Here is a 13,897-nt window from a genome sequence, read left to right as displayed (position 1 = left end):
TTATAGGTTTAAACCAAATCAAATCAAATCAAATTAAGTGTTAACACATATAAATCGGACCAAAATATACTAAACTCTAAAAGACTACAATACAAGTTCTAAGATTCTAATTTTCACCTTCATCTTTGACCGTCAACTCTCCTTAATTCTCTTTTGCAATTCTACACTTTCGGTCATTTCTTCTTTCATGTCTTGCTACTTCAAGGTCAATATGAGAATGAGGTTATGTACGAAACTAAATGAAATCGAATACAAAAAAAAAAAATCAATTTAAAAAGTTTTTTATTTTGATTTGATTTAGTTTAAACTAAACTAAACTAAACCATAAAATCAAAAACAAACCAATTGACATCAAACTCGGTCCACATCGAAAGAACCGTCTATAGAAAGGAACTAAGGGTGAAATATGACCAGGTTTTTTAAAACTTCACCCTAACCCTAGGTCCTTAAAATCCAACCCAACTATGATTGAACTCTGATTTTTATCACAGTCGAATTAAACTTGACTGACCTTGTTGCCACCATTTATACCTTATGTATTAAAAAAAAAAATTCATCAATAGATTAAATAGATTAAATGATTAATACACAAATAAAATTATAAAATATAACATAATAATAAATTTTCAGAACACTTATCAATCATTGAAATTTCATTATTTTGAAATTAAAATCGAAGTTTATCTCAGCCTGAAACCAAACCCGGCCCCACCTTAACTTGTGCTGTATAGGAATCATCAATCGCCACCACCCGGTGACCACTTCTTGCCGACACGTAAAAGCAACCAACGGGGGTTTTCGGATCAGAACATAATCAATACAAATATAGGGGGGGTCCAGTTCTCCAGACTGGAGGGATCGAACTTCAAGAAATTAGGATGCGCCATGTGTGTTAGAATTGGATCTACGTGTTTAATCGTACTGACGTCATCATTGATATCTTGGCATTCCCCTAATACCGAATTCAACGTCAAGTCAGCGTCGCGTCGTGGCGTCCCACCAAGAAGGTAAGAGAGAACACCGTCGACGTCTCAATAAATCAAATCTCATCGGAATGCTTACGTGGCGCTACAAGAGCCGTAGATAAGATTTTTACCTTATACGAGTCTAGTAACCGAAATAGAAAAGTGGGATATTTCATATTTGGAGAAGTACTAATTTCAGGTACCAAAAATGCCCCTACAGTCATAGTTAACGGACATTTCTAGCCTTCGTGGATGCAAACGAAAACTCACCTTCTCAATTCCCGGTTTCAGCTGTCTTCACCTCAAGAAAATAAAAGGGGGTCAAGGTGAGACCTAACAATGGTAGTCCAAAGGAGTCTAATCCTCTAAGATGAGTCGTGAGGTGTGCGGTGATTATCAGACGGTTAAGAGTATTTGAACACATTGATACAGTGACTACAGACAATTTTCATATGACCCAAGAAAGGAGGTGTTGTACTAAGACACCTATATTAATATGATTGATCAATATAATATGAACATATTTTTTTAGGCAAGGGATCGCTGCTTGATGCTTGATCATTGCATCAATGTTAGAATTAACAAGAAGGGGTACATGTATCCAAGAGGGGGGCAAGATGACTTTTTTATCATCCTTATGTCTGAGCGCAAGGATACATCAGATAGCAATATTATTTCTTAATAAGAAAAAAAATATTTTCCTTCAACTTGGAGAGGAAAAAAAATAAAATAAATAATGTCCAAACATCTACTTAGGACAACCTTAATTTAATCGTTATATTCAGTTTTTCAACAGGATGGTGGGTCTAAACAAAGGATCTTTAATTTGATAAAGAACTTAAAAATAAGATCAAAACAATTAAAAATTTCAATAGGTTCCTATATAGGTGTCATTCAGCCCATCTTTATCTAATCAGTGGATTATGTATTTTTTTATGTCATCATTTAGCATGGCTGGCTCGTAGTGCAATGGTGAAAAATGCATGCGAAAGCATGTTATAGTTATTCCTTTCATAGACCTCATCAGAATATGTATGGAAAAAGATCTTCTCCAATTAATTACAAGCTCAATAAGTAATCCAAAAGCTTGGAGAACTACATGGCATTGTATTTCCTTGTAAATACTGAAACTCTCTCCCCTAAATTTTATCTATTTTTTATTAAAAAAAAAAATCAAATTTCACATCTCTTTCTTCAGTGACACTTTAAAATCTCTAGAGTAACTCTCAATTAATTGATTCAAATTATTAACATGGTCCAAGTGAACCTAGCTCCCTTCTTTCTCTCTCTTTGAGTGGGGAGAGAGGGAGACCCGTATGCTATTGGTTTCAGTTAAACCTAGTCAATGGGTTGAACCAATCAATAGAGGGTTTTTTTCGAGATTCAGTATAAAGGGAGATAAAGCCAAGAGTCAGAAAATACAGAACTGCTTGGAGGACAAAGATCCATGTTGTATTGCCTTATTTCTTTTCTTGATCGCCCTCCCTTCTCTCTTCGACCTTTTGTTTTTTTGTTTGATAGATCCATGTAACCGACCTCATCTCATTGGAAAAAGGCCGAGTTGTTATTATTGCATAGTAAAAAAATAAGTTGTGGGAAGGAGGGAGTTTCAATAACCATAGGGCTTACATAAAATTTTCCCAAAAAATTGCTTTTAGTGGTTCTAGTTAAAATTTAATGTTGACTCAAGAGTAAACTGCATGATCTCCTCCTTAATCTGGAGACCCCAAGCTGTTTCTTATTGTTGTTTAGATAATATTCTATCTTAAAACTTGATGGGATGAGAAACAGTTGGGGTTATCTTTTGCATATTGAAAAAAGGGAGCGGGAAGAAGAGGCATGATTTTAGGTATCTATATCAACCGGGTACAGACTGTATTCCCCTAAAAGTACCAATATTTAACCTTTTTCTTTGTACACATTTACCCTCATCCTGATCGTTTAAGAGATGAATATCAAGTCGACTGTTGGGGTTTTACATTAAAGCAATAATTTTACATTGAAAATGTGTAATTCTATGTGAAAATTTATCGGTACTTGAGTACCCTCTTGTTGACGGCTAACTTTTAAAGATGAATTTATATCTAAAACCATTGTGGAAGGAACCCGAAGGAGAGAGTTCGCTTAGGCTCTATTTGGTTGTAAGGAGAATCTAAAGGGAAGGGAAGTAAAATTTTGATATTTAAAAAAGAAATGTTTGTAACCATTATCCCATGTGATCCAATGTGATTATATATTATACGTATTATAGCAAAGGATTTTAGATGCAAAGTAAAATGAAATTTTATAACAAAATATGAAATGTTTTAAAGTTAATGATATAGTCGGACTTGGATCCTCTTTGGCGCAATAAGGCGTCTGGTGCGCATCTAACGCCTAAAAACACCTTGGGCTATAGGACTTGGATCCTTTGTGGTGCAACAGAGTGTTTGGCATGCATCCAATGCCTAGAAACGCTTTGGGTTGCGTGCGATCATCTTAGACTCTGTGCCTGAGCGTTTCTAACTATTAGATGTGCACCAGACGTCATGTTGTGCCACAGAAAAATTCAATCTTGGGCTATGTGTGACTATCTTGAGCTCTATGCTTGAGCGTTTTTAGCCATTTAATGCATGTTAGATGCCCTACTATGCCACAAAGGAATTCAATCCGATATAATTATATAAGGTAATGATCATATATATATATATATATATTTTTTTTTTTTTTAAATATAAAAATTTTACTTCTTTCATTTTTAATTTCCCGTGCAATCAAACATAATCGGATCCCCAAATGGGAATTAATTAGAATGGTAATTCCGTAATTGTGTCTATGAGAGAGAGAGAGAGGGGCCAAACGACAAATTATAATTGTTGAGTTGCTGTCGTCATCTCCTACAGAGAGGCGGAGAGAGAGAGAAAGAAAGAGTGAGGCCAAATTAGGTGTGTCTTTGGCTTGCTGGCGCCATCAGCTGCTTATACAGAGACGAGAGAGAGAGAGAGAGAGAGGGTTTCGAACATGGCCATTGTTCTAGCAAACTAAACGCAGAGCAACTCTGGTCTTACTATGGGCAGAAACCAGAAAGAACTAAATAATTCTCCTCTCCCAAACATTAATTTCCCTTATTAAGAATCGCCCATTTAAAAGCTGAAGAACAAGAACTTAAGCTAACGAAGAAGAAACAGGGGAAAGGGAACCCATTACCCACCCTCTCTTCCCAAAAGCCATTCGCGCTTCTCAACGAGCCAATATAGAGAGACGCGGCCTCTTGTCTGTGTGCACCATTTACGCGTGGGGATTCCCTGTCGTGCGATACAATGTGTAACGCATATCCAAGGGCAGAGAACACCTTCACTCATCACTCACCACACGCCTGTAAGGATTTCTCAACAGGTAATTTGGTCATTAATGTATGAAACACCTAACAAAGTGGCTCCTAGCATCCACCCGTTCATCAAGGAATTGTGAAAATGTCAGATGTGAATGAGCCAGCTTGGAATTTGGAATTGGAACTCTCTCAGGCTAGTAAAAAATTTTCTTTAAATACTGAAAACGAAATGAAAATGAGATCTTTCAATTTGGTTTTTTGAATCTTTTGATCTTTTGATCTTTTGATCTTTTGATCTAACATCACATCAGCCGTTGTTTTGTTGTTAATTACATTTAACAGAGCCGTAAAAGTCTGAATCTTATCATTTCGTTCTTTATTATTGCTTCAATTCTCATCTCCTATAAAACCAGTCTCATACGAGAAGTAGAGAAAGAGAAAGAGAGAGAAAGAAGGAGAGAGAGAAGAAAGGAAAGGAAGGGTCACGAGAAGACTCTCTCTCTCCTGGTCTCCTCTCGTTTTCTCTCTCTTAGCTACAGTTTTCCTAACAGGAACAAAAGCAGTTGGAACTGGATTGGATTCCCTTTCTTTTTCAATTCTTTCGTCTGTGGCCGCCATGATTTCATTGGAGATAAGCGGTTTTCCGGTAATATTAATTAAACCCAATTCTTAAATTTTAATTTTTAATAAACCCATTTTATACCCACCACGAGATGGGAAAGAAGAAATGATTTTCTTCTTCTTTTTGTCATTGGTTGCCATTTGGTATACGGTGGCCGGCCCCAAGTCCTCGTCGTTTTTCTGCTTTGTTGACATTTGGAAAGGAGGATATTCTAATTTTCTGGGTTTAGGTTTTTTGAATTTTCAATATAAAACAAGTTTGGGTTCGATGATTGGAAATTTGGTATAAAAGGAGTTGTTGGGTTATCTTTTTTTTTTTTGGTAGAAATTGTTGGGTTATCTTTGTTTTCTTGATTCTAAGCAGAAGAACTCCACCAGTTTATCTGGTATATCTAGAGTCTCTCATAAGCAGAGAAAAGCGTCAGCTGGGGTGGTGGTGGCTCAGAGCTCTAACGGACGATCAGGGGAGAGGAAGGTTAGGGTAGTGATGGAGAGTACTATGAAGGAGATTAGGGACGGTGCTTCCGTGCTTGATATGGACCCAAAATCCACTGTCGGTGGTGGCGTTGAGGATACTTATGGTGAGGATTCCGCCACTGAAGATCAGCTTGTCACCCCTTGGACCTATTCCGTTGCTAGGTGAGATTATCATTTCTTCTCCTTTTCTTATTTCTGTGCTAATTCTCTTCATGGGCTTCTCTCTCTCTCTCTCTCCCTAATTATATACGTGGAATCTGAAAGCTGATGCTTTTTTATTTCTTTAGTGTGATTCAATTTGTAATGGATTTTCTATTTCTTGTTGGGTTGAACTTTTAGTATTATGTGTCTTGATTGTCCTCATCATTCGAACTGTCTCACAGTTCTTGAGGGTGGTTTTCTGGTTTATATGGGATTCTCTGTTTTCTTTTTCTCTTTATTGTTCCTTTCTTTCTGGATGAGTTGCATAGATCTATATGATGTGACCGGAAGGAACAAAACCTGTTTATGTAGTTATTTTTGTTGACATATTATTTTGTCTCTCTTTCTTTTGTTTATATATATATTTCTTATGGATCTAGTATTGGGCAAACGAAATGGCAAAAGCCAAGCACTTTCTTTTCCATTTTGAGTTATCTTTCAAATCTTGTGGAGGCTCAGTTGAAATTTTCTGGATTTCTTTTCTTTTTTTGACAGGGTGGGGATGGTTTCTTGTAGTCAGCATGAATTGTTTATATTTTAAAATTTTAGTCCTTCTTTTGTGTTTTGTTAAATTATTTTTGTGGGTGCACAGTTTGATTTGTGACCCTGGAATGTTGCTTTCTACTATTTTTGGCCTTTATCTGTTATTATTTTTGTCTCTCCCTCTGCAGTAAATTCATTTAATTCATTAATATATTGCACCTCCCTTTAATGCACACACACTGCAGTTATGGCTATCAGCATCCTGTGAGCTATCCCAATGGCATCCCACTTCTTTGTAGTTCATCTTATAGTAAACACGAATTTTACTTCCTGGAGGTGCTCTATTCTGAACACTGTTTCCTGTCAACACAATAGCAAAAGGGCTAATACAACTTACGCATCTAAGATGGTTCATTTTGCAGCTCCTTTGTTAGATTTGGTGTTGGGAATGTTGTTTTGTTCAATGAGTCAGATCATTGGGACAATCAACTTCATATGCTTTGCACTTATGGGTATCAATATTTTGTTTCTTCTGCTGAATTTTCGGAACTTTATTTATTTTTTCTCTCGTCGTGTAGTGGTTATACTTTGTTGAGGGATCCACACCACAACAAAGGGCTTGCCTTCAATGAGAAAGAGAGGGATGCTCACTACTTGCGTGGCCTTCTCCCGCCAACAGTTGCAACTCAAGAACTTCAGGTTACATTAACAAAGCTGTCATGTGGTTCAGACTTTAATTATTGATCTTTTTTTTCCCTAAACCATAGTCCAAACATTCTTTGATTAATAGATGTGTCTTTGCACGGTTCTAAATATCAGGAGAGGAAGCTAATGAAAAATCTTCGTGATTATGAAGTCCCATTGCAGAGATACGTGGCTATGATGGATCTTCAGGTAGCCACTCACTGAGCATCCTGCTTAATTATTGTATTGTCTGTTTCAATTGATGGTGTCTCCGGGATTTTGAATGCTGTTTCATTTGGGTATTCTATGCTGGTTTACAGGAAAGGAATGAAAGGCTGTTCTACAAGCTTCTCATTGATAATGTTGAGGAATTACTTCCTGTTGTTTACACACCAACTGTTGGTGAGGCTTGCCAGAAATATGGAAGCATCTTCAGGCGTCCACAGGGTCTATACATCAGCTTGAAAGAGAAGTATGGCTATTTAAATATGCCTATTTTCTATTGTAGCTCAAATGTATAATGTGCTTGTTCTTATTCATCACAAAGTAGTCAATTATTGCAGGGGAAAGATTCTTGAGGTGTTGAAGAACTGGCCTGAGAAAAGTATCCAAGTTATTGTTGTGACTGATGGTGAGAGGATTTTGGGGCTAGGCGATCTTGGTTGCCAGGTAATAAAGTTAGGCTGTTCTTTTTCAATTCATGATTATCAGTATCCGATATAGTGGTTTCATTTGGGTAAGCATTTGTGGCTCTTGTATCTTTGATTGATCCTGGGCAGTCATTGATGACAATATTTGAAATGTTATCAGGGGATGGGAATTCCTGTTGGCAAACTTGCTCTGTATACCGCACTTGGGGGTGTTCGTCCTTCTTCGGTAAGCGTTTCCATAATAAGACTGCCTATATAGATTGATCAGCTGTTGAACCTAGAATCTTTGTTGGTGAATGCACGACACTAGTCCTTGATTCAACTGCATTTATCTGATTTGACTTTGGCAAGTTGGTGGCCAAAAAAGCTAGCCCCAACATGGAGATGACATGCATCTCTAATCCAACCCAGAGAATCTTTCAACTTCTGGTCATTATCCCTCATCTTCTTTTCAAGTCATAGATATTGAAATTTGTTCCATTTTCCATTTGCAGTGCTTGCCTATAACCATTGACGTGGGTACAAACAATGAGGAGTTGTTGAACAATGAGTTCTACATTGGGCTCAGGCAGAAGAGGGCAACTGGCCAGGTCTTACAACTTGCTGGCTCAATTAATATGAGAAACTTACTGGATGTTTTAAGGTTGTATATTTATTATACTAAATGTGGTGTTGTACCTCCTGATTGTAGGAATATGCCGAACTTCTACATGAATTCATGTATGCAGTTAAGCAGCAGTATGGGGAGAAAGTCCTCGTACAGGTACCATCTGTTCAGTGTCTCAATGAGTAATAAATTGATTGTGAAACTTGTGAAGATTGACTCAATCTTATTTGTGCTGCCATACCACCCAATATATATATATATATATATATTTTTTTTTTTTTCTGCATTGGACAGTTTGAAGATTTTGCAAACCACAATGCCTTTGAGCTGCTTGCAAAATATGGAACAACCCATCTTGTATTCAATGATGATATACAGGTAAAACTGAGGAAGTTTCTAAATTTATGGTATTGGTTTCTCTGGGATGCGAGTTTAACCTTTAATCTACGGTTTCTGTTCTTTGTAGGGAACAGCAGCAGTGGTCCTTGCAGGGCTTGTTGCAGCACTGAAGCTAGTTGGGGGAACCTTGGCTGAGCATACATACTTATTTTTTGGTGCTGGAGAGGTACATCTTCACTACTTTTTTCCTCCAATTTTCCATTATGATCACTATTTTGATCCCCCAGGGGGTACATTCAATCAGGTAAGTACAAAAATATAAATGATTGATTTGTTTGTACACACTGAAGCCTCCCACTTCGATAAATGGTCATTGTTTCATCTTTGAATATAGATGCAACAGAGGCTGAAATCAATCCAAAGAGGCTGTAGTGATTTTCAGACCGAAGTTTATGTACAAATAAGGCTGACTGTTGAATAAAATTGGGTTAATTATTGTCTAATTGAGGTTGAGATTTAGGGATACATGTTCAGCATAGGGTTTTTAGGTCTGAAAGAGGAACTTGATATTTAATGGTAGTCTTGTCAATTACAGCAGAAACAAGTAGAGATGATGACAAACTACTGAATGCCGGGGTGGGGTGGTGGGGGGTCCCAAGTACAAGGAGACCCTATCTACTGCTGCTTTAGGAAATTTTGAAGCAGTCTCACCTACAAACAATGCCCCTTTGAGTCTTCATGATAAACTCAAAATGGAACAGCCAGAGTTATTTTTCATCCTTGTTTCTGAGGAGTTTGTATGGAGTTGAAGAAATGCTTCTTTAGTGATCTACCCATGTTACCTCATCAGACACTAGGAAGTTTAAACAATCTTGCAGGTCTTATGGAGGTTCTCCAGTTATAAGATCCTGTGGAACCCATGTGAGCTAGATAGCCAGCTTGAAGGTTTTTCAAATTGGGTCTGTGGAATGGTCTTGCCTTGCAGGCTTAATCTGCAGTTGTCTGAATTCTTGTTCTGCCTTGCAAGATTCCAAGTTGAGGCCTTGCGTCAATATGCCTAATTTGTTATTATGCATTGTTCTTGTAATTTCTCGTCTCTGTGGTTCTTTAGCAAACAATGTTGATACAATATTGCGAGATACATGTATACATGTTAAGGTTCTATTAACATGCCTCAGTGCTGTCCTCCTGTGATTGCAGGCTGGTACTGGTATAGCTGAACTCATAGCTCTTGAGATGTCAAAACAGGTGTTTAACTTTCTGCTGACACTTGTACATCATTTTTATGTGGAAGACATCTTGATGCAATGAGATTTACATTTCATCTTCTTTGCAGACAAAAGCTCCATTGGAAGAGAGTCGCAAGAAAATTTGGCTTGTGGACTCAAAGGTAATGGAAGACTCAGAACTTTCAACTTCTTGCTTAAAATGTTGATTAGCTTCATTTATTTCCACTTTACATTTCTACTTCTCTAGTAATTTTGTTCCTTGTGCAGGGATTGATTGTTAGATCTCGAAAGGAGTCCCTTCAATTTTTCAAAAAACCTTGGGCTCATGAGCATGAACCTGCTAAGACACTTCTGGATGCTGTCAAGGTCACTACTCTCTCTCTTTCTCTCCCTCCCAGTGTGTGCGTGAGTGTTGGTAGATGGTTTAGAAAAATCTTAACTTCATTGTCTGTTGTTACTTTCTTAGGCAATCAAGCCAACTGTGTTGATTGGTACCTCTGGGGTGGGAAAAACATTTACGAAGGAGGTGGTTGAGGCTATGGCATCCTTTAATGAGGTACTTCGTCCATCTCTCTCTGTCTCTCGCATGTTATACTTCAGGTGGTAGAAGCTGACATTGATATACACTTCATGCCATGCAGAAACCTGTCATTCTTGCTCTGTCAAACCCAACCTCACAGTCTGAGTGCACAGCTGAAGAAGCCTATGCATGGAGTAAGGTAAAACAATTTAGATTCTCTCTCTATGCTGCTTACTGAGTAAGAAATGTTGCATCCTATCAGATAAACATATGATGGTTGGAAATATTGTAAATAAAATATTGAAATCTGAATTTGCAGGGCCGTGCAATTTTTGCTAGTGGGAGTCCATTTGACCCTGTTGAATATGATGGGAAAGTTTTTGTACCTGGCCAGGTCTAACATTACTCATTTCTTATCTTTTGGGTTACCCCTTACATGGAAATTTTCTCCCTTATAGGACTGACTTGGTACTTTTTTCTCTCTGTCGAATTATTCAGTCAAACAATGCATACATTTTCCCTGGACTTGGGTTGGGTTTGTTAATTTCCGGTGCAATCCGTGTGCATGATGAGATGCTTTTGGCAGCCTGTAAGTACACCAAAAGATTGTAGTAAATTTGTTGATTGCTAATGGCTGGAACATTGATAAGGTTGTGCAAGTTACAATTTCATTGAGTAGGATTAAATGTTGAATATTGGGACCATTTGGATGTGAAACCTTGTTTTCCGCTGTTATATACTTTAGATGAACGGTCACTTGTTAGCACATTTGTTGTGTTTTCCCCCTTGGAACAGCGGAAGCATTGGCTGCACAAGTGACACAGGAGAATTTCGAGAAAGGCCTACTCTATCCTCCATTTGCTAATATCAGAAAGATATCGGCGCATATTGCTGCAAATGTAGCTGCTAAAGCATATGAACTAGGTGAGTTTCCTTGCTCTTTTGGATCAGGTTGTGCAAACTCTGCCTATCCTCATTCCAGAATTTAACTAATCATATCCAATATGTTTGCTTATGTAGGTTTAGCAACCCGTCTCCCTCGACCAGCAAATCTGGTCAAGTATGCTGAGAGCTGCATGTACAGTCCTACCTACAGAAACTACCGGTGAATTGGTGGAAACATCCCTGAAGTTCTTGTAGTCTCCTTTGTTTTTCAACCTCCCTCTGTACTTTTTTCTTCTATATTTTGCCCTTTGTGTTTCCTGTTAGTATTGTAACTTTTGTTCCTGTTTGGTTCTAGGTTGTAGCTTGAAAATGTCTCACATAACTTTATATGAAATAAATCATGGTCTTTTATAGTTCCAATTTTGATTTCATGAAGTGGGATGATATCACTGCCTTAATTGATCAAAGGTCATAATTTGCAAAAGGGGGAGGCTTCTCTGAGGAAGTGACGGGGGAGTGCGGCAGAACGGTTTCTTACATATGAGAGCAGCGAGGTCATTTCATATAAGAGGATGAAAGTTTCCTCATATGGATATAGAAGGTATCTATCCATCTGCCTGCAGACTCATATCCCAATCAGTTTTATCCTTCTCCGTCTTAATAACCTTAACAGTCATGGCCCTAGGTAACGATTAAGTATAAAAGAAATTGCAGCCCATTATTATTCTCTGATAAAACTAGCCTGTATATGATTGATATGGGATTGAAGCATACCATCACACTTGCAAACCAACGTACATGGCAGACCCAGACCCAGACCCAGACCCACTTTGGACCAAGTAGCCCTTTCCAAGGGACTCCACTCTGGTCTAAGGCCTTCGTTCAGCAGATAGCTATTTTCTAGTGGTTTTACTCTTGACATCGAGTTACTCCTTCCACAAGAGGGTTGGGTTAGAGGATTGGTTACTTTGATTTTTTTATTTTTGGTAAGATGGATCGGATATTTGAGAGAATTCACCCTTTAAATCGACTTATAAGTTGAGGGAATTTAAGACCATATCAACTTAAATCAAATCTTTTTTGTAATCAATGTGAGATCAGACCCCACTATGATAGATATGGGATCGTTACATATGACCTTGGGTTGTAGTTATTTGATTGTGCTTCTTGCCAAACTACGTATATATTTGCATTGTGATCGCGTGATTGTTTTTACTTTACATTTCACTGTGTTTTCTGCCTCGTGGATAATAGGTTTTGCTTTTTTATTTTTATACACCAATGCTGAAGTAACAATCCAGGGGAGTTGGGGGCCCTGCAACTATAAGCCCATAAGATTCAGTGACTATAGATAGTTTGATTTTACTCGCAACCCATGTGGAAATAGCACCAATCCCATCACCTAGACAAAAATGCTCTCTAAAAATCTTTAAAATAGTTTGGCCCAAAATTATGAATAATGATGCTCATGCTCCTCAGTTTACAGTATTATTGGAATATCATTTGTTGGAGATCATCACCCCCTAATTGCATCCTTAAAGCCTTTTCTAATGATGTTCCAGTTACACTGCAATGTAATGGGATGCATTGCCCTTATCTTCCTACACACCCTTTCTACTTTCAACTCCTTCCATGGATGAGCATGAGGTTGTCTAACTAAATAAACAATCAAAAAAGCTCTCTGACAGAGAACACCACCACCTTCGTTACACTCCTAAGTTCTAAATAACTCATGAGCATGAGGAATTGATCCTTGAGCCTTTGCAAAGCATCAAGTCCATCTCAGCTCCTCCCACCAACAAACAAGATAGCCTTTCTGAAAGGAAAAAAAAGGCCTTTCCTTATTCAAATATATCTTACATAGCCTGTTTGAAAGGAAAAACAAAGGCCCTCTCTTCTTTAAATTATATAAGACAAACATTTGAGCTGTATACCATAGCAATGCGCCTCTGGATGAATTACCAGTGTGTAATGTTTTCCTCTATACTGTTGCATAATCACCAACTAATCTTGATGGTTCTGGTACAAGCTTAGGTCAGCATGAGTATCCTTATATCGCTGGCTCAGATATGTTTCACATTTCACGGGCGGAAACCTGGTATAACAGAGCATTCAATAATTGATCTTTTCAATCGCTAGTTCAGAATTAATTATAAAGATTCTCAATACATAAACTGATATTTTGCTGCACAAACTATTCAATCAATTGATCTTTTCCATCGATCAACTAATTTTAATGGACCGTAAAATAGTTCACAGACTAGCAAAGATAATGCTTCTGAGGAACTGACCAATGTGACATGAAGGCCATTGGCCATTGCAGGAAGCAATCATTGGACAACTCCTGCAAAGAGGCAATAAAAGAGCTCTGCAGCCCCCCCTGGCGCACACTCTGCAACACAAGTGATAATCGTTTGCTGGGTTTTGATCAAATGTGGGCCCCACAAAAGGTTTGACCCACATCTAGTGGAAGCCCATCATACGGTTATCACTCCTATTTTAGAGTCAATACAGGAACAAAAACTAGTGTAGAGTTCCAGATTGGAAAAAGGAGGCATCAGGTTCGTGTGGACACAGAATAAATGCACAAAAAGGGTTATCAGGAAACAAATCCAGATACAGATTGTAATCATACTGGATATGGATATCCCATGCTATGTTAATCATTGTTACTGGCGGGGCCTCGACAAACCAGCAGGTCCATGCGGGGCCGCCCCAAGAAATTTTCTAAGGCCATATGGGTATTTTTGTAAATTTCCTATATAGGGTTCTGCTATATATTTGTAGTGAGGTTTCTTTCTCAGTAAGCAAGCTGAGAGGGGTGTAAGGACGAGCGTTGTAACCCTATTCACCATTCATAGTGAAACAGGATCTCATCTTACCATGGAAGTAGGCACATCTGGCCGAACCACGTAAATTTGTGTGA

At 38.1% G+C, this 13,897-nt stretch overlaps 2 protein-coding genes across 3 annotated transcripts in view; one reads left to right on the top strand and one right to left on the bottom strand.

The window, feature by feature from the left end:
• Positions 1 to 4,402: 4,402 nt before the first annotated feature.
• On the top strand, positions 4,403 to 11,391 carry LOC122069049 (NADP-dependent malic enzyme). Of its 2 annotated transcripts, none has more exons than XM_042632991.1 (20): positions 4,403 to 4,468; positions 5,261 to 5,535; positions 6,636 to 6,756; positions 6,877 to 6,951; positions 7,062 to 7,213; positions 7,305 to 7,410; positions 7,552 to 7,617; positions 7,886 to 7,981; positions 8,083 to 8,154; positions 8,293 to 8,376; positions 8,465 to 8,563; positions 9,538 to 9,585; positions 9,674 to 9,727; positions 9,834 to 9,932; positions 10,033 to 10,122; positions 10,208 to 10,285; positions 10,406 to 10,480; positions 10,585 to 10,675; positions 10,882 to 11,010; positions 11,107 to 11,391. In XM_042632991.1, exons 1-20 carry the CDS (start codon positions 4,418 to 4,420, stop codon positions 11,193 to 11,195), a joined length of 1,950 nt encoding a protein of 649 aa, XP_042488925.1. In that variant the 5' UTR covers positions 4,403 to 4,417; the 3' UTR covers positions 11,196 to 11,391. The 2 variants fall into 2 exon arrangements, with proteins under 2 accessions (XP_042488925.1, XP_042488933.1); XM_042632999.1 differs by lacking the exon at positions 4,403 to 4,468 and adding an exon at positions 4,711 to 4,921.
• A 1,393-nt stretch (positions 11,392 to 12,784) lies between these two features.
• The window catches only part of LOC122071947 (2-oxoglutarate-Fe(II) type oxidoreductase hxnY), a 14,883-nt gene continuing 13,770 nt past the window's right edge, over positions 12,785 to 13,897 (bottom strand). Inside the window, exon 11 of the mRNA XM_042636442.1 lies at positions 12,785 to 13,066. Within this exon, the coding sequence (XP_042492376.1) occupies positions 12,976 to 13,066 (91 nt within the window). The 3' untranslated portion in view covers positions 12,785 to 12,975. The remainder of the gene's footprint in view (positions 13,067 to 13,897) is intronic.

The sequence above is a fragment of the Macadamia integrifolia genome, chromosome 2 (genome assembly GCF_013358625.1).
Source record: "Macadamia integrifolia cultivar HAES 741 chromosome 2, SCU_Mint_v3, whole genome shotgun sequence".
NCBI classification, from domain to species: domain Eukaryota; kingdom Viridiplantae; phylum Streptophyta; class Magnoliopsida; order Proteales; family Proteaceae; genus Macadamia; species Macadamia integrifolia.
The sequence above is the reverse complement of the archived record's forward strand: the minus strand, read 5'-3'. Positions and strand labels throughout refer to the sequence as shown.

Excerpts from the sequence above, each read along its gene's own strand:
- LOC122069049 (XM_042632991.1), top strand. The coding sequence starts at position 4,418 with ATGTCAGATGTGAATGAGCCAGCTTGGAATTTGGAATTGGAACTCTCT. Across the intron at positions 10,286-10,405 it reads AAGCCTATGCATGGAGTAAG|GGCCGTGCAATTTTTGCTAG; the intron begins GTAAAACAATTT and ends CTGAATTTGCAG. Across the intron at positions 11,011-11,106 it reads TGCTAAAGCATATGAACTAG|GTTTAGCAACCCGTCTCCCT; the intron begins GTGAGTTTCCTT and ends TTGCTTATGTAG.